The following is a 25,303-nucleotide window of genomic DNA, read 5'->3' as shown; positions in this document are numbered from 1 at the left end:
GTTGAAGTGCCACGTGGAACATTGCAGCTCCTACAGGGAAAACACATTATGTACAAATCTATTGCTTTCTTGCATTTTGCCACTTAAATCAGATTCTCTAAGTCCTATTTTAAGATTAGCTGGTTAACACCCAAAAATTCAACATTGGCCATTTCCCTTCATTTGTTAGATGTTGGAAAATACTTTCTTGAGGGCCACGTTGACATCCTTGTTCCACAGAGAGTAGATGAGGGGGTTCAAGGTGGGGCTGATTGTCTTGTACAGCATAGCAGCAACTTTGCCATTTTCCATGGAGGAGCTGAAGCCTGGGCAGATGTATGTGTAGATGATGGTGGAGTAGTACCAGGCAGCCACCAGGAGGTGAGACAAGAAATGTCCACCACTTGCCCACGACTGAGTGCATGCCCAGGATGCTGGTGATGATGCAGCTGTAGAGCACCAGGGTGAGAAGGAAGTTGACTACTTCAGAATAAATGTCCGCAATGACGATCATAATGTTGTTCAGGGCTGTTGGGCTACTGGAGAGCAGCAGCAGCTTGGGGACTTAACGCAGAAAGTGATGGATTTGACAGGGACCCCAGAATGTTAACCTGGTCATCATGCCTGTGTGCACAGATATGCTGACTGCAAAGACTGCCCACATGCTGCCTGAGAGCAGGGCACAGATGGGCCAGCTCCTCAGCGTGCTGTAGTGCATTGGGTGGTAGATGGCCACATAACGGTCACAGGCCACAGCCCTGAGCAGCAGTGGCTTGGCCCCCAGGAACCATATCAGGAAGAAGACCTGGACCAGGCAGCCCTGGTTGGAGATGGTGTCCCCCTGGACCACCAGGTTCTCCAGCAATTTGGGGAGAATAGTGGATGTGCAGGTGGTGTCTACAAGGGCCAGGTTGGTGAGAAAGAGGTTCACTGGGGCATGGAGCCTGGATGCAGGCTGATGGCAATGACAATGAAGGCATTTCCTGTGAAAGCCCCAAAGTAGAGGAGGAAGGACACAGCCAAGAAGAGACCCTGAAGCCCAGGGTCCCCTGAGAAATGCTGCAGGACAACCTCCTCCACAGCTGTGGGGTTGTTTGTGGCCATTCAGTAGGTGGGGCCCTCTGGCCCGTGGATGCAGCCCTGCCTGCAAAGGGAAGCACAGGGTGGGCGGGGCAGCCTCTGTGGGAATGCTTGCTGTCTGGAACTTTGCTGTGCAAAGCACATAATGAAGATGCCAACAAAGGTCCCTAGGCTCAGGGAGACAGAGAATTAACTCTCCTCCTGGATCCCCTCCCTGCCAGCCCTTCCTAGCCCTGCAGACACCCCTCCCCATGACAGCCTGCTTTTGGCTGGGTCGACATCACATCACAAATTACACAGAAAGCTCAACATGAGCTTTTCCTCACTTTGATTTCGAACATTTCCTACATTATCCAGGGACAAAAAGCTCACTGTTGCACTGTGTGCCTGGCACTGCCATGGTGAGCACGTCTCCATCAGCAAGCCAAGCACCAGACTGCAGATTCCTGGAAGGAGAATCCAGTCAGTTGGGGCCTTAAGGACAGGATGGAATTTTCACCTGTGGGGTCTTCGAGCTGGGCAGTCAGGGGGAGCACAGGGTCTTGGAGGGGAGTGAGTGGCTTGGGGCACAGCCTGGTCATGGCTGGGGCACCAGAGGGCTTGGCTGCTTTGGGAAGGTCACTCTCGGCTATCAGAGTCATCTGCGGACTGACCTGGCCACAGCACTTCAGTTGAAGCCACAGCTGCCCAGCTCTGCCTAGGCCATTCCAGGCTGCATCCTTGTGATGAGATGGGGAGAGTGTGGGTCACCCAGCCTCCTGGTTTTAACCCCATCCCCTGCTCCTGAGCTGGACAAGAAGCTTGTCCCTTCTCTGGGCCAGGGACTGGGATACAGGAAGAAAGGCACAGACCCAGTTCAGCGCAGCTACACGACCTTGGCCAACACATCCACCCAGCTCCCAGGTCTGTGTATCCCCAGCCCTCAACCCTTCTGGGGCCACCCAGTCTCCCTGGGTAGGACAGGGCCTAGCTCATTCGAGGAGAGCATCTTCCTCATGCCCATGGAGCAATTAGATGGTGCATGAGGGAAACAAGGCCAGCCCGATCTCCCTCCCTGGGGCCAACCTCCATGCAGTCCCAGGGGCATCAGGTAGGAGCATCCATGGCCTGCCCTGGGGGCTCATGTGGGTTGTGGGCTACCAGGCACAAGTGTTAACAACATGGCACATCTCAAACAGAGGAAGTTTGTCTTATCCTGGGTGGAATCTGAACAAAGACACGCCAATTTACAGAAATATGTCACCAGCTGCAGTCAGTTATGGTGGAGCTCCAACGCTGTAGAGCTCTTGGTTTCCTGAGAGCCCCGCCTGCTGCATATCTAACCCTCTTCCCTTTTTGCTCCCACCCCTGCAGAGCCAAGGTGCCGTTGAGTCAGCAGGATGGGGCTCCCCACCTGCTGGTCACTGCTAGCCCTGTCCCATGCCAGATGCCACACACACCCCTTCTCAGCAGTCACCCAGGACCTGCTGTGTGCAGGTGGGAATTCCTAAAGCCTCTTCTGGTTGCAGCATCTGAGCTGCCCAAGCTCCCCTTTGGCACTCCGGGCATCTGCCTGTGTGACTGGCTACCCACCCAGATTCATAAAACCCCAACTGCAGGCTCATTGGGTCTTTCTCGTAAAGATCCTGACCTACTTAGAGATCAAACCACACTGCTGGGTTTCTCCCTCCTCCTTATGTGGTGCACAGATAGGTCACAGATGAACAGATGTGCTGGAGGTCTCTGAGGACTTTGCAATTTCAAACTGAAGCAGTGAAAGCCATGAGCAAAGCAATTTCCTATCATTTTTTCCACAATAAAATAGGTGGGGGCAAAACCAAATCTGCCTTTTGAGAAACATCAAAAGGAAAATTAGGGAAGATAGTCCCCAAAGCAAGAGGAGTTAATGACAGAAAGATACTCACTGTGGATGTAAGGGGTACACCCCATATCGTCTCCTATCTAAATATAAGACATCCATATTTTCATGCAAAGACACAGGAAATTCTTACTCTGGTGGGAAAGAGGATGGGGCATGAGGCTGAGACCATCCTCCCTGTTCCGTGACTCCCTTGTTTGCTGTGAACCTGTAAGTGGAGCCAATACCTTTGAGGGGATGTTTGGGTGCTGGCGAGCTCAGAGCACAAGGAGCAATTACCTCCACTTGGAGGTAAACAAGGACCCTGTGAGCACTGAAAAGGGTCAGGGTGCCTGGGGCCACAGGGACAGTGCTCCCTTGGGCATGGGTGTGAAGGCAGTGTGAGGTGACAGCCTCTTTCTTGTAAACGATCTCAGATAAGAGTCATGTAAAACGAATCCCCACAGGAAAGATGGGATTTTATTTCAAATAGAATTTATTTCTTGGAACAGCTTCGGACTTACATAAGAACTGAGAAGACAGTACAGGGAGTACAGACCCAGTTTCCCTTATTAGTAACAACTTCCATTACTACGGGATATTTGTTATTTGTAATGAATCAATATTGACATATTATCACCAACTAAAGTCCATAATTGATTCAGATTGCCTTAGTTTTTACCCTAAGTTTGTCCTTTTTTTCTCCCAGGATCACACCCAGGACATCACATGGCATTTAGGGTCCTCTTGCCTGACTTGTTCTCATACTTTCCTTGGTTTTGATGACCTTGGCAGTTTTGAGGAGTGTTGGCCAGGAATTTTGTGGAGTGTTCTTCTATTGGGATTTGTCAGCTGAGTTTCTCATGATCAGACTAGGGTGGTGTGTTTCAGGAGGAAGGTCACAGGTTGAGGTGCCACCCTCACATCATCACGCCGGGAGACATCCATCATTGATTTTCACTGTTGATGTTGGTTTGGAGAAGATGGGTTTTTTCATAACCATTTTTTAAGTGCCCAGCCCAATGCTGGGTGTCCCAGTGTCAGGGGAGGAGAGTCCTCCTCAACCCCAGCCCCCATGCCCCTCGGGGCTCTGGCAGTGGGTGATGAGGCACAGTGAGCTCATTGCAGGTAGCTCTTTCACCTGAATGGTCAGGAGGCTCACAACTGGAGTATCTGTTGGTGGTCTGTCTACAACATGCCCAACATATAAAAAATAGTATGTACAAGGAAAATCTAGTAATTTATATATATATATTTAAAGATTTTATTTATTTATTTGAGAGAGAGAATGAGACAGAGAGAGAGAGAGCATGAGAGGGGGGAGGATCAGAAGGAGAAGCAGACTCCCCGCCGAGCAGGGAGTCCGATGCAGGACTCGATCCCGGGACTCCAGGATCATGACCTGAGCCGAAGGCAGTCACCCAACCAACTGAGCCACCCAGGCGCCCCTCTAGTAATTTATATTTGTGACCAAGTTCAGAATACAAGACATACAGATATTAGTCATTGCAAAAGAGCCAAAGAAGGAGCCATTATTAATTTGAAGTGGTTCTTAACTTCACAAAAGGAATAACTACTGGTCCCATGCCTCCTAATTCCTTCACCTCAATTATCAGCACAAGGTTTAGGCTCTGACCAATAATTATTTATTTCATGTGACAGTAAATGCAATAGAGTTTCAGCAACTCAAGATCTGAATGATTCCTCTACTTTATTTATATGTGATACAACATTTGGCTATGTCTGATTTTCCTAATTGACACATTCCCTTAAAGAGATGATGTCTATCCATAAAAATAATCCTTGAACTTTGACTTTACCTCATAGCCCACAACATGTAGCCATAATTTATAGCACATAAGCCTCAATATGTGTGCTAATTTAGTTAATAACAATCTGGTAGGCAACTGCCACATGGTTAGAACTGTCCCAGGGCTATGAGAATTCTCAGCATAGTGCAAGAGTCTCTCTTCTCCAGAGGTTTCCAGGTCCACAAGGCAGCAAGCCTCAGCAGGATACCGATGGACCCAACAACACTCTTCCTGACTTCAACCTTTCTATGAAGCTACAGTAATCAAGGCAGTATGACACTGGCATAAAGACCAACATATAGATCAATGGACTACAACTCAGAGTACAGAAATAAGCCCATGTAACTATGGCCAACGATTTTTGACAAACCTACCAAGACCATTCAGTGGGGAAGGAAGTCTTTTCAACAAAGTGGTGTTGGGACAACTGGACATCTATCTGCAAAAGAATGTAGCTGGACCCCTGCCTCATGCCATATACAAGAATTACCCATAAAGGGTCAAAACCTAAGAACAAAAACTATAAAACATTTAGAAGAAAATGTAGAGGCATCTATATCATCATGACTTGAATTTGGCAGTGTCTTCTTAGATATGACACCAAAAGGACTGGCAACCCAAGAAAAATAGATTAATTAAACTTCAAATTTTAAAACTTTATGTGTCAAAAGATACCATCAAGAAATTGAAAATGTCACCTAGCAAATGAGAGGAAATATTTGCAAATCATACATCTGATAAGGGAACTTGTATCTAGGATTAAAAAAACTCTTACAATTCAATAACACAAAGACAAATGACCTGATTTAAAAAATGTGCTGTGATGAGCACTGGGTGTTATACTGAACTAATGAATCATTGAACACTGCATCAAGGACTACTTATGTACTATACAGTGGCTAACTGAACATAATAAAAGAAGAAAAAATTGGCAAAGGATCTGAATAGAAATTGCTCAAAAGAAGATATATAAATGGCCAATGAATACATGAAAAGATGCTCAACATCACAAGTCATGAAGGAGATGCAAATCAAAACCACATGAAGCACTACTTTTCACTGACTAGGACAGCTATAAACAAAAAGATAGACAATAGGTGTGGCCAAGGATGTGGCGAAATCAGACTACTCATGCCCTGGTGGTAGGAACAAAAATTGGTGCAGACACTTTAGAGAATAAATCCTTTTTTTTTTTCATTTTTAAATTTTTTAAAATTTAAATTCAATTAATTAACATATAATGTATTATTGGTTTCAGAGGTAGAGGTCAGTGATCCAGCAGTCTTATATACCCAGTGCTCATTACATCACATGCCCTCCTTAATGTCTATCACCCAGTTACCCTATCCTCCCACCTCCCTCCCCTTCAGCAAACCTCAGTTTGTTTCCTATGATTCAGAGTCTCTTATGGTCTCTGATTTCATCTTGTTTTATTTTTCCTACTTCCCCTATGATCTTCTGTTTTGTTTCTTAAACTCCACATATGAGTGAGATCATATGATAATTGTCTTTCTCTGATTGACTTATTTAACTTGGCATAATACCCTCTAGTTCCACTCATGTCATTGCAAATGGCAAGATTTCATTTTTTTGAGGGCTGAGTAGTATTCCATTGTATATATATACCACATCTTCTTTATCATTCATCTGTTGAAAGATATCTTGGCTCTTTCCATAGTTTGGCTATTGTGGACATCACTGCTGTAAATGTTAGTGTGCAGGTGCCCCTTCGGATCACTACATTTGCATCCTTGGGGGTAAATACCCAGTAGTGCAATTGCTGGGTGATAGGGTAGCTCTATTTTCAACTTTTTGAGGAACCTCCATACTGTTTTCTATAGTGGCTGCAGCAACTTTCATTCCCACCAACAATGGAAGAGGGTTTCCTCTTTCTTGGCATCCTTGCCAACATCTGTTGTTTCCTACTTGTTAATTTTAGCCATTCTGACTAGTGTGAGGTGGTATTTCATTGTGGTTTTGATTTGTATTTCCCTGATGGCAAGTGATGTGGAATATTTTTTCATGTGTCTGTTGACCATTTGTATGTCTTCTTTGGAGTAATGTCTGCATGTCTTCTGCCCATTTCTTTCTTTTTTCTTTATTTAAATTCAATTAGCCAACATATAGTACTTCATTCATTTTTGATGTAGTGTTCTTAGTTGGATTATTTGTTCTCTGGGTGTTGAGTTTGATAAGTTCTTTATAGATTTTGGATACTAGCCCTTTATCTGATATGTCATTTGCAAATATCTTCTCCCATTCTGTCGGTTGTCTTTTGGTTTTGTTGACTGTTTCTTTTGCTGTGCAAAAACTTTTTATCTTGATGAAGTCCCAATAGTTCATTTTTGCCCTTGCTTCCCTTGCCTTTGGCGATGTTTCTAGGAAGAAGTTGCTGCGGCTGAGGTCGAAGAGGTTGCTGCCTGTGTTCTCCTTTAGGATTTTGATGGACTCCTGTCTCACATTGAGGTCTTTCAACCATTTGGAGTCTATTTTTGTGCGTGGTGTAAGGAAATGGTCCAGTTTCATTCTTCTGCATGTGGCTGTCCAATTTTCCCAACTCCATTTGTTGAAGAGACTGTCTTTTATCCATTGGACATTCTTTCCTGCCTTGTCGAAGATTAGTTGACCATAGAGTTGAGGGTCCATTTCTGGGCTCTCTATTCTGTTCCATTGATCTATGTGTCTGTTTTTGTGCCAGTACCATACTGTCTTGATGATGACAGCTTTGTAATAGAGCTGGAAGTCCAGAATTGTGATGCCACCAGCTTTGCTTTTCATTTTCAACATTCCTCTGGCTATTCGGGGTCTTTTCTGGTTCCATACAAATTTTAGGATTATTTGTTCCATTTCTTTGAAAAAAGTGGGTGGTATTTTGATGGGGATTGCATCGAATGTGTAGATTGCTCTAGGTAGCATTGACATCTTCACGATATTTGTTCTTCCAATCCATGAGCATGGAACGTTTTTCCATTTCTTTGTGTCTTCCTCCATTTCTTTCATGAGTATTTTATAGTTTTCTGAGTACAGATCCTTTACCTCTTTGGTTAGATTTATTCCTAGGTATCTTAAGGTTTTGGGTGCAATTGTAAATGGGATCAACTCCTTAATTTCTCTTTCTTCTGTCTTGTTGTTGGTGTATAGGAATGCCACTGACTTCTGTGCATTGATTTTATATCCTGCCACTTTACTGAATTCCTGTATGAGTTCTAGCAGTTTTGGGGTGGAGTCTTTTGGGTTTTCCACATAAAGTATCATATCATCTGCAAAGAGTGAGAGTTTGACTTCTTCTTTGCCGATTTGGATACCTTTTGTTTCTTTTTGTTGTCTGATGGCTGTGGCTAGGACTTCTAATACTATGTTGAATAGCAGTGGTGATAGTGGATATCCCTGCCGCATTCCTGACCTTAGGGGGAAAGCTCTCAGTTTTTCCCCATTGAGAATGATATTCGCTGTAGGTTTTTCATAGATGGCTTTTATGATATTGAAGTGTGTACCCTCTATCCCTATACTCTGAAGAGTTTTGATCAAAAAAGGATGCTGTACTTTGTCAAATGCTTTTTCTGCATCTATTGAGAGGATCATATGATTCTTGTTCTTTCTTTTGTTAATGTATTGTATCACGTTGATTGATTTGCGGATGTTGAACCAACCTTGCAGCCCAGGGATAAATCCCACTTGGTCATGGTGACTAATTCTTTTAATGTACTGTTGGATCCTATTGGCTAGTATTTTGGTGAGAATTTTTGCATCCATGTTCATCAGGGATATTGGTCTGTAATTCTCCTTTTTGATGGGGTCTTTGTCTGGTTTTGGGATCAAGGTAATGGTGGCCTCATAAAACGAATTTGGAAGTTTTCCTTCCATTTCTATTTTTTGGAACAGTTTCAGAAGAATAGGTATTAATTCTTCTTGAAATGTTTGGTAGAATTCCCCTGGGAAGCCATCTGGCCCTGGGCTTTTGTGTTTTGGGAGATTTTTGATGACTGCTTCAATTTCCTTAGCGGTTATAGGTCTGTTCAGGTTTTCTATTTCTTCCTGGTTCAGTTTTGGTAGTTGATACATCTCTAGGAATGCATCCATTTCTTCCAGGTTATCTAATTTGCTGGCATAGAGTTGCTCATAATATGTTCTTATAATTGTTTGTATTTCTTTGGTGTTGGTTGTGATCTCTCCTCTTTCATTCATGATTTTGTTGATTTGGGTCATTTCTCTTTTCTTTTTGATAAGTCTGGCCAGGGGTTTATCAATCTTGTTAATTCTTTCAAGAACCAGCTCCTAGTTTCGTTGATCTGTTCTACTGTTCTTTTGGTTTCTATTTCATTGATTTCTGCTCTGATCTTTATGATTTCTCTTCTCCTGCTGGGTTGAGGCTTTATTTGCTGTTCTTTCTCCATCTCCTTTAGGTGTAGGGTTAGGTTGTGTACTTGAGACCTTTCTTGTTTCTTGAGAAAGGCTTGTATTGCTATATACTTTCCTCTTAGGACTGCCTTTGCTGTATCCCAAAGATTTTGAATAGTTGTGTTTTCATTTTCATTGGTTTCCATGAAGTTTTTAAATTCTTCTTTAATTTCCTGGTTGACCCATTCATTCTTCAGTAGGATGCTCTTCAGCCTCCATGTATTTGAGTTCTTTCCGAGTTTCCTCTTGTGATTGAGTTCTAGTTTCAAAGCACTGTGGTCTGAAAATAGGCAGGGAATGATTCCAATCTTTTGGTACCAGTTGAGACCTGATTTGTGACCTAGGATGTGATCTATTCTGAAGAATGTTCCATGAGCACTAGAGAAGAATGTGTATTCCGTTGCTTTGGGATGGAATGTTCTGAATATGTCTGTGAAGTCCATTTGATCCCGTGTGTCATTTAAAGTCTTTTTTTTTTTTTAAAGATTTTATTTATTTATTTGAGAGAGAGAGAATGAGAGACAGAGAGCATGAGAGGGAGGAGGGTCAGAGGGAGAAGCAGACTCCCTGCCGAGCAGGGAGCCTGATGCCGGACTCGATCCCGGGACTCCAGGATCATGACCTGAGCCGAAGGCAGTCACTTAACCAACTGAGCCACCCAGGCGTCCATAAAGTCTTTATTTCCTTGTTGATCTTTTGCTTAGATGATCTGTCCATTTCAGTGAGGGGGGTGTTAAAGTCCCCCACTATTACTGTATTGTTGTCAATGTGTTGCTTTGCTTTTGTTATTAATTGCCTTATATAATTGGCTGCTCCCATGTTAGGGGCATAGATATTTACAATTGTTAGATCTTCTTGTTGGATAGACCCTTTAAGTAGGAAATAGTGTCCTTCCTCATCTCTTATTACAGTCTTTGGTTTAAAATCTAATTTGTCTGATATAAGGATTGCCACCCCAGCTTTCTTTTGGTGTCCATTAGCATGGTAAATGGTTTTCCACCCCCTCACTTTAAATCTGGGGGTGTCTTTGGGTCTAAAATGAGTCTCTTGCAGACAGCATATCGATGGGTCTTGTTTTTTAATCCAATCTGATAGCCTGTGTCTTTTGATTGGGGTATTTAGCCCATTTACATTCAGGGTAACTATTGAAAGATAGGAATTTAGTGCCATTGTATTGCCTGTAAAGTGACTGTTACTGTATATTGTTTGTGTTCCTTTCTGGTCTATGTTGCTTTTAGGCTCTGTCTTTGCTTAGAGGACCCCTTTCAATATTTCTTGTGGGGCTGGTTTCGTGTTTGCAAATTCCTTTAGTTTTTGTTTGTCCTGGAAGCTTTTTATCTCTCCTTCTATTTTCAATGACAGCCTAGCTGGATATAGTATTCTTGGCTGCATATTTTTCTCATTTAATGCTCTGGATATATCCTGCCAGTCCTTTCTGGCCTGCCAGGTCTCTGTGGATAAGTCTGTTGCCAATCTAATGTTTCTACCATTGTAGGTTACATATCTCTTCTCCCGAGCTGCTTTCAGGATTTTCTTTTTGTCTCTGAGACTCATAAGTTTTACTATTAGATGTCGGGGTGTTGACCTATTTTTATTGATTTTGAGAGGGGTTCTCTGTGCCTCCTGGATTTTGATGCCTGTTTCCTTCCCCAAATTAGGGAAGTTCTTTGCTATATTTGCTCCAATATACCTTCTGCCCCTCTCTCTCTTTCTTCTTCTTCTGGGATCCCAATTATTCTAATGTTGTTTCGTCTTATGGTATTGCTTATTTCTCGAATTCTGCCCTCGTAATCCAGTAGTTGTTTATCTCTCTTTTTCTCAGCTTCTTTATTTTCCATCATTTGGTCTTCTATATCCCTGATTCTCTCTTCTGCCTCAGTTATCCTAGCAGTTAGTGCCCCCATATTTGACTGCACCTCATTAATAGCCTTTCTGATTTCGACTTGGTTAGATTTTAGTTCTTTTATTTCTCCAGAAAGGGTTTCTCTAATAACTTCCATGCTTTTTTCAAGCCCAGCTAGTATCTTTAAAGTGATGATTCTGAATTCTAGATCCGACGTCGTACTAATGTCCATATTGAGTAGGTCCCTGGTAGTCGGTACTACCTCTTGTTCTTTTTGTTGAGGTGATTTTTTCCGTCTTGTCATTTTGTGCAGAGGAGAACAGATTAATGAGAGAACAAAATGCTAACAGGGTAACAAAGTCCCCAGAAAATATACTCTAAACAAATCAGAAAAGACCTGAAGCAGGGGGAAAAGAAAGGGAAAGAGAGAAAAAAGAAAAAGAAAAAGATAAAGATAAAAACAAACAAAAACAAAACAAAACAAAAACAACCAGAATATGATCAAATATGATCAGGCTGGTGCATAGATCAGTGCCACACACTAGATTTTGGGTGTATTTTGGTCTGTTAAAAGAAAGTGCCTCCCAAAATTTTAAAGAAAGAAAAACTTATATATGTACTAAAATAAGGGTTGATATGATGAAGGGATGGAATATGACTGTAAAGATGAAAATTATAAGAAATTTTATAATAGGAATTGATAAGAAGTTGAAAAAAGAAAGAAGAGGATTTAAAAAAAAAAGAAAAAAAAGGGAGAGAATGCGATCAGGAAGGAGAGTAGAAAAAAACCATACACTAGAGATTTAGGGTATATTTTGATCTGTTAGAAGAAACTATCTCAAAATTTTAAAGAGAGAACAATTTATATATATATATGCCAAAAATAAGGGTAACTACCATGAAGGGATAGAATATGACTCTAAAAATGAAAAATAAAAATGTTTTTTTTAAAAAGGGATTGATAAGATGTTGGTTGAGAAAGGGAAAAAGAAAAATAAGACAGTTAAAAAAAAAATAACTTTGAAAGACTACAGAATCATGGTAAAAAAGCCATGAATTCTCTGTGCAGTATTCCCCTAGCGCTGGAGTTCTGCCGTTCTCACTGATCGGTAAACTTGGTCTTGGCTGGCTGTTCTCGCTGATCTTCTGTGGGAGGGGCCTGTTGCCGTGGTTCCCAAATGTCTTTGCCGGAGGCGGAATTGCCCCGCCCTTGCCGGTCCGGGCTAAGTCATCTGCTCGGGTTTGCTCTCCGGAGCTTTTGTTCCCTGCAAGCTTTCCGTACAGCTTTGGAGGCGGAGAGTGAAAATGGTGGCCTCCCAGTCTCCGCCCCGGAGGAGCCGAGAACTCGGGGTTCTGCTCCTCAGTGCGCCCCCAGAGAAAAGCCGTCAGTCACTCTCGTGTCCCCGGTCTCCGGCCACACTCCGCGCTCACCCGGCCTGTGACCGAGCGTTTCTCTCTCTGGCACCCGACCCCGGGTGGAGTCTCCAAACCCAGCAGATCCCCGCGGTGCGCTCCCGCGCCGCTCCTCCCGGGGGAGGAAGGTGAGTCTCCCCGGATCTGCCGCTTGTTGGGTCCCTGCTGGAGGAGCAGTGGCCCGGATCACGGTCTATGACAACCCCGAGCTGAGAGCCCGCGCCTGGGCTCCGTCTCTGCAGCCGGCTTCCCTGCTCCGATCCCTGGGAGCTCTGCCGCACTCAGGCACCCCCGGTCTTTCTGTGACCCCGAGGGTCCTGAGACCACACTGTCCCGCGAGGGTTCCACCCCCCACTTCGCCACCAGAGTGACGTCCCTCAGCGGAGCCGACTCTAAAAGTTCCGATTTTGTGCTCCGCGGCTCTATCACTTGCCAGAAGCGGCCGACGGAGGCCCCTCCCCCGCCGTCTATCCTCCTGAATATCGCCTCGGATTCACTTCTCCGCACGTCCTACCTTCCAGAAAGTGGTCGCTTTTCTGTTCAGAGAGTTGTTGCTATTTTCTTCGATCTCCTGTTGAATTTGTAGGTGTTCAGAATGGTTTGATCCCTATCCAGCTGAATTCCTGAGACCAGACGAAATCCAGGTCTCCTACTCCTCCGCCATCTTCCAAACCAGTGTGATCTTCTGATCCAAGGGTTGGTGTGGTATTTCCCTGGATGCTGTGTTTGCTGACTTTGGTGCAAGTGCCAGCATCCAGTGTTGACAGAGCCTGAGCACCAGGGTAGAGTTTCTTGCATGCAACCACTACGGGAATCAGCTTTTGAAATGATGGCCAACAGTAGCTAATAGTAAACTAATATCTTGGGCCAGAGGAAATGGCATTGGTTGGCTGGTCACCCTCCTTCCCGAGGGTGCATTATAAAAGCTTTGCCTTTCTTCGGAGCATTCTCACAAGTCAGCAGTGACCCCAAGGACACCATGGCTGCCTTGGGCATCACAGTTGCCCTGCTGGTGTGGATGGCCACCCTAATGCTTATCTCTATCTGGAAGCAGATCTACAGCACCTGGAAACTGCCCCCTGGCCCTTTTCCACTGCCCATTATAGGGAATCTTCTTCAGTTGGATTTAAAGAATGTTCCAAAATCTTTCGCCAAGGTAAGAGAAATATTGTTGGTTAGGGGAGGAGAATTCAGGGATTAGATGTAGTATGTTTGCATTCCATTTGTTGTTAGACAAGTTGTTATTCAATACCAGCCTGTTATGAGTGAACTGACTTAACAGTAGCATCCAAGAGTGATATTAACGGTATTTAGTTAGTGGTACAGTGTGGGCATGGAGCCCTTGAGTGGGCATTGGCTATGGCTGGCCACAGAAGCCTCTGCTTGAGCCATGGGTTAAATGCTCTGTCACTGGCTGGCTTGGTGAGGCCAGTGTGTCTGGGGCTGCTGCTGTTCACCACTGCAGTGTAAGGAAGGCCATGTGTTTACACTAGATGCACACTGTAGATGCCAAAGAACAGGGTGAAGAGTGGTGTCAACCAACCTGTGTGGTACCTCCGTCTACAGTTGTTGTGATCAGTGAATGAGCTAACAAATCTAAAAACTGAATGAGTTGCTAAATCTATTACATGAGTTAATAAAAGAATGCTATAGGGCATCTAATATGTGTGGGAAATGTTCGAGGTAAGGGAGATGTTGACAGTACTTTGTGCACCATGGAGGCTGGGCTTGTGGAGGTCAGGACAGTGCTGGCTCAGGGCCCTTCTGCAGCACCCGGGTCTAGGACTTTGGGGACAGCAAACAGTGGGGGTGATGGGGCAGATGTTGGCAAAGGGTCCTCATGAGAGGGACAGGAGTCAGCCCACCAAGTTAATTGTGTCCAGGAGCCCAGGTATGCTGGAACCTTGCTCCCTGCAGAAGAAAGTCTCTATGGGAAGGGTCTTCCCAAGTCAGGCTGGACAATGACTGTCTTTCCCCAGATCCATCTGTGTTGGTCAACAAGAACTTTGGGTTTTAAGCCTGGCTCACCTCCTCTCTAAGTTCCCAGTGGTCTCACTTGGCTCCTTGCTGGTCTCTGCAGCTGGCAGAGCGGTACGGGCCAGTGTTCACCTTGTACCTGGGCTCCCAGCGCACTGTGGTCCTGCATGGCTACAAGGCGGTGAAGGAAGCTCTGCTTGACCACAAGAATGACCTTTCTGGCAGAGGAGAAATCTTCGCGTTCCAGTTGCATAAGGACAGAGGTGAGCCCTGCTTTTCAGAGCACCCCCCCCCCATGGTGGGGTGGGAGCCAGGTCCTGAAATACCAGGGCTGATGACCACATAGCATATAGTACAACAAAACAGAAGAGTAAAGAGACCCTTAACAATTCATGTGCTCAGTATACACTTTATTGAAAGCTACTATTACAGACTTGTAGCTGAAAAAACAGGACCTCCAGCACCCACACTCTGACCAGCAGTACAGATGTGTTTATAGAGAGATACCACAGAGGGAAATGCCTCCGGCAGATGAGCTGTTCCTTCCTCCCACAGACCTTCCAGCCTCCTGGGGCCTCAGTCTGGGGAGCTCTTCTCACTCACAGCCTCACCTGCTTCTGGGTGTTGGTGCTCCATGCTCTGAGACCCCTCACCTAAGATCAGGCACTGACTCTCACCGGGCATCCTGTTTGTTTGTGGGGCTTAGGTCAGCTGCAGTTCACATTCTAAACCTGGAGGCCTCTGATACCCCACCTGTGCTTTTCTGAGCACAGCAACCCCAGCTCACAAAGGGACTTCCACATGGTTCCATCTTGCCAGCGCCACCTCTCTTTCTTCTGCAGCCCATGTCTCCAGAGCCCTGGGTTCCCATATCTAGAATATGCACTGTTACCTTGTATTAGGGATCTGGTGGTCTGAGTGTTTATCTGAGTCTTTATCGTGCTCGCTTCAGCAGCACATATACTAAAATATCTGAGTCTTTATCTGAGTGTTGTCCAGACTCCCGACTCCAGCGCCTACCTCCTGTGTCTCCTGGGACATCCTGGAGCCCATGGGGGCAGCTGCTCACAGCTCCTCCAGCTCACAGCCCTGTGAGCGTGCTGCCCACCACTGTCTGTCTCCCGACCTTGTGCGCTGATTCTTTTCCACTTGCTCACTGTCATTTTAGTAAGATTCTAAAGCAGATTAGAAATAAAGCAGTGTCCCATCTACCCTACAAAACCCAGAAGCCTCTAGTTTTTCCTGAGTTAACTTTGATGACAAATCTCTAGAAAACCTGTATCCATTTTATGCAGAAATTTCGAATTGACGTGCTTACAGTTGCATCCGCTGTTCTCATGGTGCCATCCCCTTATTCCCATCTACATTCACAAGGTCATACCCTGTCACTATCAATGGCATTTCATTTTCTTTCTTGGACATTGTGGGTTTTTACTCCTTTGGGGTTGCCAAAAACAAAGTTAACTTCCTCAGTCTTTGTCATTAACACCAGAGGAGCTTTGCTGCACCACAAGAGCAGGAGTTGTGGGGTTAAGGAACTCCATCCTGGTTCCAGGGAGCCCTTATCTGCCACTCATGGTCCAAGTCATGGGCCCCTGAATGCAGCCAGGCAAGGGCCATATTCACATTCCATGCGTTGGACTCAAGGGGGCATTGTCCTGTCCTGCCTGTGGCTCCCAAGTCCTATTTTCACATGTCCCATGTAGCCCAGACCCTATAAATGGGATACCTCTGATTCCCCAGGCATAATGATGCAAATGTTAATTATCAGCATAATATTGAGCACAGGGCCCATGTTAATTTCAATAAATTTAATTTCAGTGAATGTTTATGAGGCTCTGACCCAGAAGCATTACTGTCTCCATTTCAGCCTGTTTTGGTTTCCAAAGTCTTGGTTCCTCTGGGATCTCCCTCTCTGTCTCTCTGTCTCTGTCTGTCTCTCTGTCTCTGTCTTTGTTTCTCTGTCTCTCGGTCTCCCTCTTTTCCCTCTTTGTCTCTCTGTCTCTGTCCCTCTCTCTTTCTCTGTCTCTTTGTCTCTGTCTTTGTTTATATGTCTCTCTGTCTTTGTCACTCTGTTTCTCTGTCTCTGTCTCCCCCATCCCTCTGTCTCTGTCTTGTCTCTTTGTCTCTTTCTCTCTGTCTCTGTCACTCTGTCTCTCTTTGTCTCTGTCATTCTGTCTCTCTGTCTTTGTCTCAGTCTCTGTCTCTCTGTCTCCCCCTTTATCCCTCTGTCTTATCTCTCTGTCTTTGTCTCTGTCTTTGTCTTTCTCAGTCTCTGTCTCTCTGTCTTCTCCTCACATTTTCTGGCATCTTCCACCTTCCCCTTGCCACACAATTCTTCCTGATACTATTTTAGAATTGTCTGCCTCCCTGTCCGTCCCCCCCAGTCCCCATGTCACAGCCATTTGGGAAGATTCACTGGGCATGCCCTCTTCCTGCCTTCCCTGCCAGCTTCTTGGGTCCTCAGCCCACAGCTGTGTCCTCTGACCTCCTGAGTGCACACACTCTGGTGTGTGCTTGTCTGCCCTGCATTCTGGGTCAACGCGTCTGCTGCAGGCACTGGAAGATGGAGGGTGCCCTCCTGCTGCGACCATCGTGGATCCCACAGACACACAGGAATATGGTCACATATGCCCTGGGTTCCCTCCCCGGGTGCCCAGCTGTGTCTCCGACATCCACCCAGCAGGCTCCAAAGCATCTTGCAGGAATCCAAAGCTGGGCATGCACAGACCTGATTGCAGGACCCCCAAACACCATCCCTAGCTGTGTGTTTAACCTGGCAAACAGCACCTCTAAGTATGGCCCTGGGTGCTGTGTACCCTCTGAGCACTCACAACCAGTTAGGGGCCATGCTGTGAGACCACCTGTCTGTCTCTACCTCATGTTCCCTTCAGGGTGGAACTAGACCTTAGTCTGGCCTGTACTGCCGCCCTCCTCCCCGCCCCAACTCACACCTCTGGTCCCTCCTCCCCCCCTCATCTCACACCTCCCGGTCCTTACTCTCCCCTCATCTCACACCTCCTGGTCCCTCATCTCCCCTCATCTCACACCTCCTGGTCCCTCCTCCGCACCTCATCTCACACCTCCCGTCTCTCCTCCCCTCCTCATCTCACACTTCCCGGTCCCTCCTCCCCCCTCATCTCACACCTCCCGTCTCTTCTCCCTGCCTCATCTCACACATCCCGTCCCTCTTCCCCACCTCATCTCACAACTCCCAATCCCCCCTCCCCCCATCTCACACCTCCGGTCGCTCCTCCCCCCCTCATCTCACACCTCCTGGTCCCTCCTCCCCACTCATCTCACACCTCCCAGTCCCTCCTCCCCCCTCATCTCACACCTCCCGTCTCTTCTCCCCGCCTCATCTCATACATCCCGTCCCTCTTCCCCACCTCATCTCTCAACTCCCAATCCCCCCTCCCATCTCACACCTCCCGGTCCCTCCTCCCCCCCTTATCTCATACCTCCAGTCCCTCCTCCCCCCCTCATCTCACACTTCCCAGTCCCTCTTCCGCACCTCATCTCACACCTCCTGGTCCCTCCTCCGCACCTCATCTCACACCTCCCGTCTCTCCTCCCCTCCTCATCTCACACTTCCCGGTCCCTCCTCCCCTCCTCATCTCACACTTCCCGGTCCCTCCTCCCCCCTCATCTCACACCTCCCGTCTCTTCTCCCTGCCTCATCTCACACATCCCGTCCCTCTTCCCCACCTCATCTCACAACTCCCAATCCCCCCTCCCCCCATCTCACACCTCCGGTCCCTCCTCCCCCCCTCATCTCACACCTCCGGTCCCTCCTCCGCACCTCATCTCACACCTCCCGTCTCTTCTCCCGGCCTCATCTCACACATCCCGTCCCTCTTACCCGCCTCATCTCACAACTCCCAATACCCCCTACCCCCCATCTTACACCTCCGGTCCCTCCTCCCCCCTCATATTACACCTCCCGGTCCCTCCTCCCCCCTCATATTACACCTCCCGGTCCCTCCTCCCCCCTCATCTCACACCTCCCGGTCCCTCCTCCCCCCCCATCTCACACTTCTAGGTCCCTCTTCCGCACCTCATCTCACACCTCCTGGTCCCTCCTCTCCCCTCATCTCGCACCTCCTGGTCCCTCCTCCCCCCTCATCTCACACTTCCTCGTCCCTCCCCCCCTCATCTCACACCTCCCAGTCCCTCCTCCCCCCTCATCTCACACTTCCTGGTCCCTCCTCTCCCCTCATCTCACACCTCCTGGTCCCCCCTCCCCCCCTCATGTGACACCTCTGGTACCTGTCAGGCGCACCAGACTTCCTTCTAGAATATGCTGTGCCTCAGCCTTCCTCAGACCTCTGCTTGTACCTCCAAGAGGGATGTCCATGAGGTCTTCCCAAATCCGATGGTTGGCAGAGTCTGGGAGCCGAGTGACAGCTCAGGTTTTAGTAAGGACACTTTTTTATTTGTAATGTGGAGGTTAGAAACCAGTGGAAATAGGAGAGCTTCTGAGAAAGGGGTTGGGGGCTTTCTCTTGGTGGGCAGCTGTGATTTTGTTTCACGTGGGAAGACTCCGGGCAAAGTGGAAAAAGACAGTAAACTGATGGTGTGAAGAACACTGGGGGAGGTGAAATGTCAGGTGGAAAGCCAGCCTCAGGGGTACCAGTCAAGCTTCTGGACACCAGGCAGCCCCAGTGCTTGGGTGCCCAGGCTGGACAGTTTGCCACTTGGGTCCCTCCTGCTTGGAGTCACTCACCTTGTCACTCTGCCCCAGGGGGTCTGCAGTAACTCCTCTGCTGTCCCCTCTTCCCTAGGGATTACTTTCAACAACGGACCAGGCTGGAAGGACACCCGGCGGCTCTCCCTGACCACGCTCCGGGACTATGGCATGGGGAAGCGTGGCAACGAGGAACGGATCCAGAGGGAGATCCCCTTCCTGCTGGAGGCGCTCAGGGGCACCCAGGGTGCGTGTGGTGGCCAGATCCTTGCACACTCAGCCTGGGGGCAGCCCTGGTGGACCCGTGAGGCCCAGCTGGCACCGAGAGGGTTGCCTTAATCCACAGACACTGTCTGCATCGCAGGGTCCTCTCCATGTCCAGTGTGTTCATCCGGAATAACTGGAAAGTACAGGGACCCCCAGTAGGCTCCCACAAGCCTCGTAGAATTACGGGGGTGCTTAGGATGACGCCTCACAGGCGCTGGAAAGTGTTAGTGGGTGGGAGCTGCCCTGACCGCTCCCCTGTCTTCCAGGCCAGCCCTTCGACCCCACCTTTCTCCTGGGCTTTGCCCCCTTCAACGTCATCGCTGACATCCTCTTCCGCAAGCACTTTGACTACATGGATGAGACGGGTCTGAGGATACAGAGGCTTTTCAATGAGAACTTCTACCTGCTCAGCACATGCTGGCTCCAAGTGAGGCCCCCCCCCCCCCCCCGCCTAGTTTGCACCTGCCCGTGGTTGCTCCACTGAGGTTAGGAAAAGGACAAGGACAGGAACTGGGAGACAGGCAGACAGGCCCACAAAAGCCAGAGAACAGCCAGGGCTTGTGTAACTCGATAGCCTGGATGTTGCTTCTGGAGACATCCATCGGGCCCGATGTTTCCCTTGCTGACCACGGGAGGCCGTTTTACCCTTTGAAACAGGACCCCACTAACACGTGACCTCACACACCCCACAACGAGGTGCCAAAAAGATACTGTGAGCCAAAATGTTCTAAATAATACAATGTGATGTCCATAAATTCAAGTTGGAGAAAATAATTAGCCCAGTACACAAAACCATGTTGCATCTGGAAAAAAAAATAGAAATTCCCTCTCTCTCTCTTTCTAGCTTTATAATGTTTTCCCAAGCTACCTGCACTACCTGCCTGGAAGCCATCGAAAAGTATTTAAAAATGTGTCTGAAATAAAAGATTACACTTCAGAAAGAGTGAAGGAGCATCAGGAGTCGCTGGACCCCAACTGCCCCCGGGACTTCACCGACTGCCTGCTCCTGGAATTGCAGAAGGTACCGTGCAGACCCTGGTTCCACGGACCCCGTGTGTCTGCTGGTGGGGTGGGGGCATGCACGTGCATGCTTCAGACCGACACTGGGACACTGCTGGCCCATGCGGGCATGTTCTGATGCTCCTGGTCCGACCGCACATGGCTTCACATGATCATCACACCTGCTCCTAGAGGTGTGGGGACACAGCCAGCCTGCCTGGTGGAACTCAAGCAGCACACACCGTCCATGGTGCTGGCCAGCAAGACGGCTTTCTTGGAGAAGCCCTCAGTGGCTGTGGGGCCAGGTGCGTGGGCCTGTAGTCAGTTTTCTGGGAGCCTTGGTTTCCCTAACTGTGCCATGGAGACGACCATGTCTCCAGGGGATACCCTCATGCACACCTGCCCTCTCCTCCCTGTGGAGCTGGCTGAGCTGTCAGGTTCTTTTGAGGCTGAGGAGGACAGAGGTCTCTCATCCACCTGAAGACGTCTTCTTATGGAGTCCCTGTCTGCCTCTAATATCTGCAGGAAAGATACGGCGCAGAGCCTTGGTGCACGTCGGACAACGTTGCCGTGACCGTGGCTGACCTGTTCTTTGCGGGTACAGAGACCACCAGCACCACTCTGAGATACGGGCTCCTGATTCTCATGAAATACCCAGAGGTCGAAGGTATGCCAAGAGCAGGCAAGGATTCTGGGGCCATGGATTGTCAGGCTGGAGTATTTAGGGTGAAGCTTTCTGTCTGCAAAATGGAAATTGGCATTGCTTGTTAATCCTCACGGCAGTGACGTGGGGATCACTGCATGAATTCAGTGGGCGTGCTCTTGTATATGATGGGTGCCTGGCACTCTTGAATACCAATTCCTCACACCCCACTGACTCACACCTGATTTCAGAACAGAAGAGCCAGTACCAGCGTGGAGAAATGCAATGTCATCTGCATTCTGCTCCACAATATAACCTATTTATGACAGTGAAAATAACATCTACCTTGTCCCTGAACGAGACCTGGCTTGCTAGGCAGAGCAGGGAGAAAGAGAGGGCAGGATAGGGTGAGGGTGTCCTCATGGCTAGCGGCCAGGCCCCTGGGCCCTGCTCCGGGGCGCCCCATCACCCCGAGGCATGCTTGCTGTTGCTGCTAAGGATAATTTGGCTCCTGCTATGTGCCTGGCACAGCATGAGCACCGAAAGACACTGTGCTCTTAAGGGCAGCTGTTCTAGGATATGAGGTAATTTCCCCCAGGGATGTGGAGTGTCACCTGTTCAGGATCAGATCTGACCCCAAAGCCATTGCATTTTCTGTCTCACAGAAGGGTGAGGGGTGAAGGAGCCAAAAGTCTCTGGAGCAAAGCCTTTCACAGAGCTGAGAGAACTTCTGAGTACTGGGGGAACTAGACTGAAAAACTGTTTTACATGATTAATTATAAGTAATCTCCAATATAGAGAAAAAGAAGATAAATATGACGGACACCCTTACACCACTGCCGAACGTACCACGTGTTAGCCTTGGCAGCATCTGCTTCAGGGCTCCTGAAGACAGGCTGCCGAAGCCCCTCCTTGGGACCCCTGCCTGCGCCCCCAGGCTTGTCCCAGGACCGTGTGTGTCATCTCTGTGCTCGCCTTCATACATTTAATGTTTGCTCAGTGTCAGCATACCAGCCATACTGGGTGTGTTTTACATTTTTACCTGGGAACCACATGGTACACAATTTTGTCATTCACTCAATATATTGCTAACCCAGCAACTTGTCAAAGGAAGGGTCGCCCAGCCTGGGGGGCAGCCCTGGTGCTTCCTTGTTCTTCACGCAGAAGGCCACATATATCTGTTTCCATCCTGTCGTTCACCTCCACACTTCCTGAAGGGTGCAATAAACCAGCCTGGGGTCATAATTAAGACAGAGATTTCCCTCCAACTGAAATTTCTAAGAACCTTTTGTTATTCTCTACTCCTGGTGTAATGTCAGGAACTGGATCAGCTATGATCAGCTGGAGGCTAACACATGCTAGAGACTTAAATAGCCTCGCAGAGTGTGGCTCTCATTGGCATTTGTGTATCCAAAGTATCCAGGACACCCCAAAGCACTGCTGAGAGTGCTCCATAAGCATCTGCTGGGCAGAGGGGTGGTTGGGTGCCGAGCCAGCCTGGCATTGATCTATTCTATTCATATCTTGGCAGAGAAACTTCATGAAGAAATCGACAGGGTGATTGGGCCAAGCCGAATCCCTGCCATCAAGGACAGGCTAGAGATGCCCTACATGGATGCCGTGGTGCATGAGATTCAGCGATTCATCGACCTCCTGCCCTCCAACCTGCCCCATGAAGCAAACCAGGACACGGAGTTCAGAGGATATGTCATCCCCAAGGTCAGTTGTGAGCCTGGAGTGCGCACCATGAGCACCACCCTGCCAGCCCATCAGCCAACCCACCAAAAGGCAGGATCCTTTGGCAGATTTGGCTGAATGGTGGGGGACAGGCCTGTGTTCCGCCCCACAGAGTGCTGCTTCCCCAGCAGTCCTCACATGGACCTGGTGACCACCGAATGGAGAAAATCTGGCAGGGGACCCCTGGGCCAGTGCCTGGGGTTTGTGGTACTTCCCAACCTCAGAAACCACAACAGTAGCATCTAGCCTGTGAGCTCCTCTTCTGATGAGATTAGAGCTCTTGTCACCATTTAGACCTGACCCCTGACTGCCTGCCATCTAGTGCTTAAGCAAACGACTTCCCCCCTAGGCGTCCCAGTGGAAAGCTCATGTTTTGTTAATTTGACTGACACAGGCCTTTTTCCTTCTAGGGCACTGTTGTAATTCCAACACTGGACTCCATCTTGTTTGACAACCAAGAATTTCCTGATCCAGAGAAGTTTAAGCCAGAGCACTTTCTGAATGAAAATGGAAAGTTCAAATATAGTGACTATTTCAAGGCATTTTCCGCAGGTAAGAAGAGTGAAGATGTAGGGCCTTCCCTAAGGAACTGTCCCCAGTTCCATGGTCAAGCACCTGTAGGGGGACCCAAGTGTGTTCTCCCCTGTTCATAGTGGTTAAATGACACCTTCTTACCTGAGGTCCTGGGAATGAGATGAATTATTCTTACTTCATAGCAGATACTTCTCTTCATCCAGTGCTAAAACTCTATTTAATAGGACTTAGTGAAAATCTTTCAAAACTGCATTACATAATTCTCCATAATTTTAAACAAGAGTTAATAAACAAAACCTAACGTTTGGTTACCTGGACCCATGGAACCATCTGGCCTTCCCTAGGCTGTGTCCCAGTGCCCTCTCTCAGGCCCTTGGTCTCCTCCAGGGCCTTTCCTCAGTGGCTGGTGGGAGGGAAGTATGTAACCAACTCAATAATACTCAAGGTTAGAGCACTGGCTTCTGGCTGTGGCCCTACCTCTTTCCTGAAAGATGTCAGGGCAAGCAATGGGCAGAGATCGCTCTCCCAACCCCACATAGGTTTATGCTGCTGAGTCCTGGCGACAGAAGCCGTATGAAGGCTGGTCCCTGAATGTGTCTATCATGGATATTCTTATGCGGAAAGGTGTTATGTGCTTCCTTCCAAGGGGCAGAGAGGGGTCCGTTCTGCTTTAGGGTGACGGTTTACCCACAGCCCCCTCCTGCCCGGCCCCCCTCTGCTTCCTTACCTGTGCTGCTGTGTCCTGAAGCTGCCTCAGAGTCTCAGCAGCACTACTGTCATTTCCAGGAAAGCGGGTGTGTGTTGGAGAAGGCCTGGCTCGCATGGAATTGTTCCTGTTCTTGTCCGCTATTCTGCAGCACTTTAACCTGAAGTCTCTTGTTGACCCCAAGGATATTGACCTCAGTCCCATCCTAATCGGTTTTGCCAAGATCCCACCCCATTACAAACTCTGTGTCATTCCCCGCTCAGGCTGAAGAGTCCCACCCCATCCCCAGGCTCTTCGATGCAAACCTGGAGTTTTCCTGCTCCCCCCATGTCCCCTTGGTGCCTCCAGGAAGACCCTCCTTGCACAGTCTCAGTGAAAGTACTCAGGGAAGAAATTGGGCTAGAGGTGCTGCTTTCCAGAGTTATGTACATCAGATGAAATTTGACAGCAAAGTCCAAAAAAGATTGTGTAAAACCAATTAAACAAATTGAAACAAACTATGACCTACTTGAGTCTATGTTGGGGTGCCTGGATCAAGGGTGAGTGAGACTATAGTAATGTAAACGCACCTCTTCCAGGAAAGTAGAAGTACCCAGTCACCATGATTCACAAAAAAGAATACAAACGCTGCTTTGTAGTTTGGAAAAGGGGAAAAATAATATACCTTTGGGGTTTTTTTTGAATTTCTGTATTTATTTATTTATTTTTATTATGTTATGTTAGTCACCATATAGTACATCATTAGTTTTTTTTTTTTTTTAAGATTTTATTTATTCATTTGAGACACATAGATACAGAGAGAGAGAGAGAGCATGAGCAGGGAGAGAGGCAGAGGCAGAGGGAGAGGGAGAAGCAGACTCCCCGCTGAGCCAGGAGCCCGATGTGGGGCTTGATCCCAGGACCCTGGGATCATGACCTGAGCCGAAGGCAGACGCTTAACCATCTGAGCCACCCAGGTGCCCTCATTAGTTTTTGATGTAGTGATCCATGATGAATTGTTTGCGTATAACACCCAGTGCTCATTGCAATACGTGCCCTCCTTACGACCCATCACCATGCTTACCCATCCCCCACCCCCCTCTAAAACCCTCAGTTTATTTCTCAGAGTCCATAGTCTCTCATGGTTCATCTCCACCTCTGATTTCCCCCCTTCATTTTCCCCTTCCTTCTTTTAATGTCCTCCATGCTATTCCTTATGTTCCACAAATAAGTGAAACCATATGATAATTGTCTTTCTCTGTTTGACTTATTTCACTTAGCATAATCCCCTCCAGTTTCATCCATGTCGATGCAAATGGTGGGTATTCATACTTTCTGATGGCTGAATACTATTCCATTGTATATATGGACCACATCTTCTTTATCCCTTCATCTGTTGAAGGACATCCCAGC

At 47.6% G+C, this 25,303-nt stretch overlaps 1 protein-coding gene and 1 pseudogene across 1 annotated transcript; one reads left to right on the top strand and one right to left on the bottom strand.

Moving 5' to 3' along the window:
* Positions 1-165: 165 nt before the first annotated feature.
* LOC118536877 (olfactory receptor 13A1-like) lies at positions 166-1,083 on the bottom strand (annotated as a pseudogene).
* A 12,243-nt stretch (positions 1,084-13,326) lies between these two features.
* Positions 13,327-24,408, top strand: CYP2E1 (cytochrome P450 family 2 subfamily E member 1). The gene is made up of 9 exons (XM_036094092.2): positions 13,327-13,517; positions 14,442-14,601; positions 19,123-19,272; positions 19,559-19,719; positions 20,137-20,313; positions 20,817-20,958; positions 22,466-22,653; positions 23,082-23,223; positions 23,992-24,408. Exons 1-9 carry the CDS (start codon positions 13,341-13,343, stop codon positions 24,177-24,179), a joined length of 1,485 nt encoding a protein of 494 aa, XP_035949985.1. The 5' UTR covers positions 13,327-13,340; the 3' UTR covers positions 24,180-24,408.
* Positions 24,409-25,303: the final 895 nt, after the last annotated feature.

This window comes from Halichoerus grypus, chromosome 7, assembly GCF_964656455.1.
Source record: "Halichoerus grypus chromosome 7, mHalGry1.hap1.1, whole genome shotgun sequence".
Taxonomy (NCBI): Eukaryota; Metazoa; Chordata; class Mammalia; order Carnivora; family Phocidae; genus Halichoerus; species Halichoerus grypus.
This window is presented reverse-complemented; position numbering and strand designations above follow the sequence as displayed.

Bases quoted from the DNA above. Each gene is read 5' to 3' on its own strand.
- CYP2E1 (XM_036094092.2), top strand. From the start codon at position 13,341: ATGGCTGCCTTGGGCATCACAGTTGCCCTGCTGGTGTGGATGGCCACC. The intron at 19,720-20,136 runs GTGAGGCCCCCC...CTCTCTTTCTAG, and splicing joins TCAGCACATGCTGGCTCCAA to CTTTATAATGTTTTCCCAAG. The intron at 20,959-22,465 runs GTATGCCAAGAG...ATATCTTGGCAG, and splicing joins GAAATACCCAGAGGTCGAAG to AGAAACTTCATGAAGAAATC.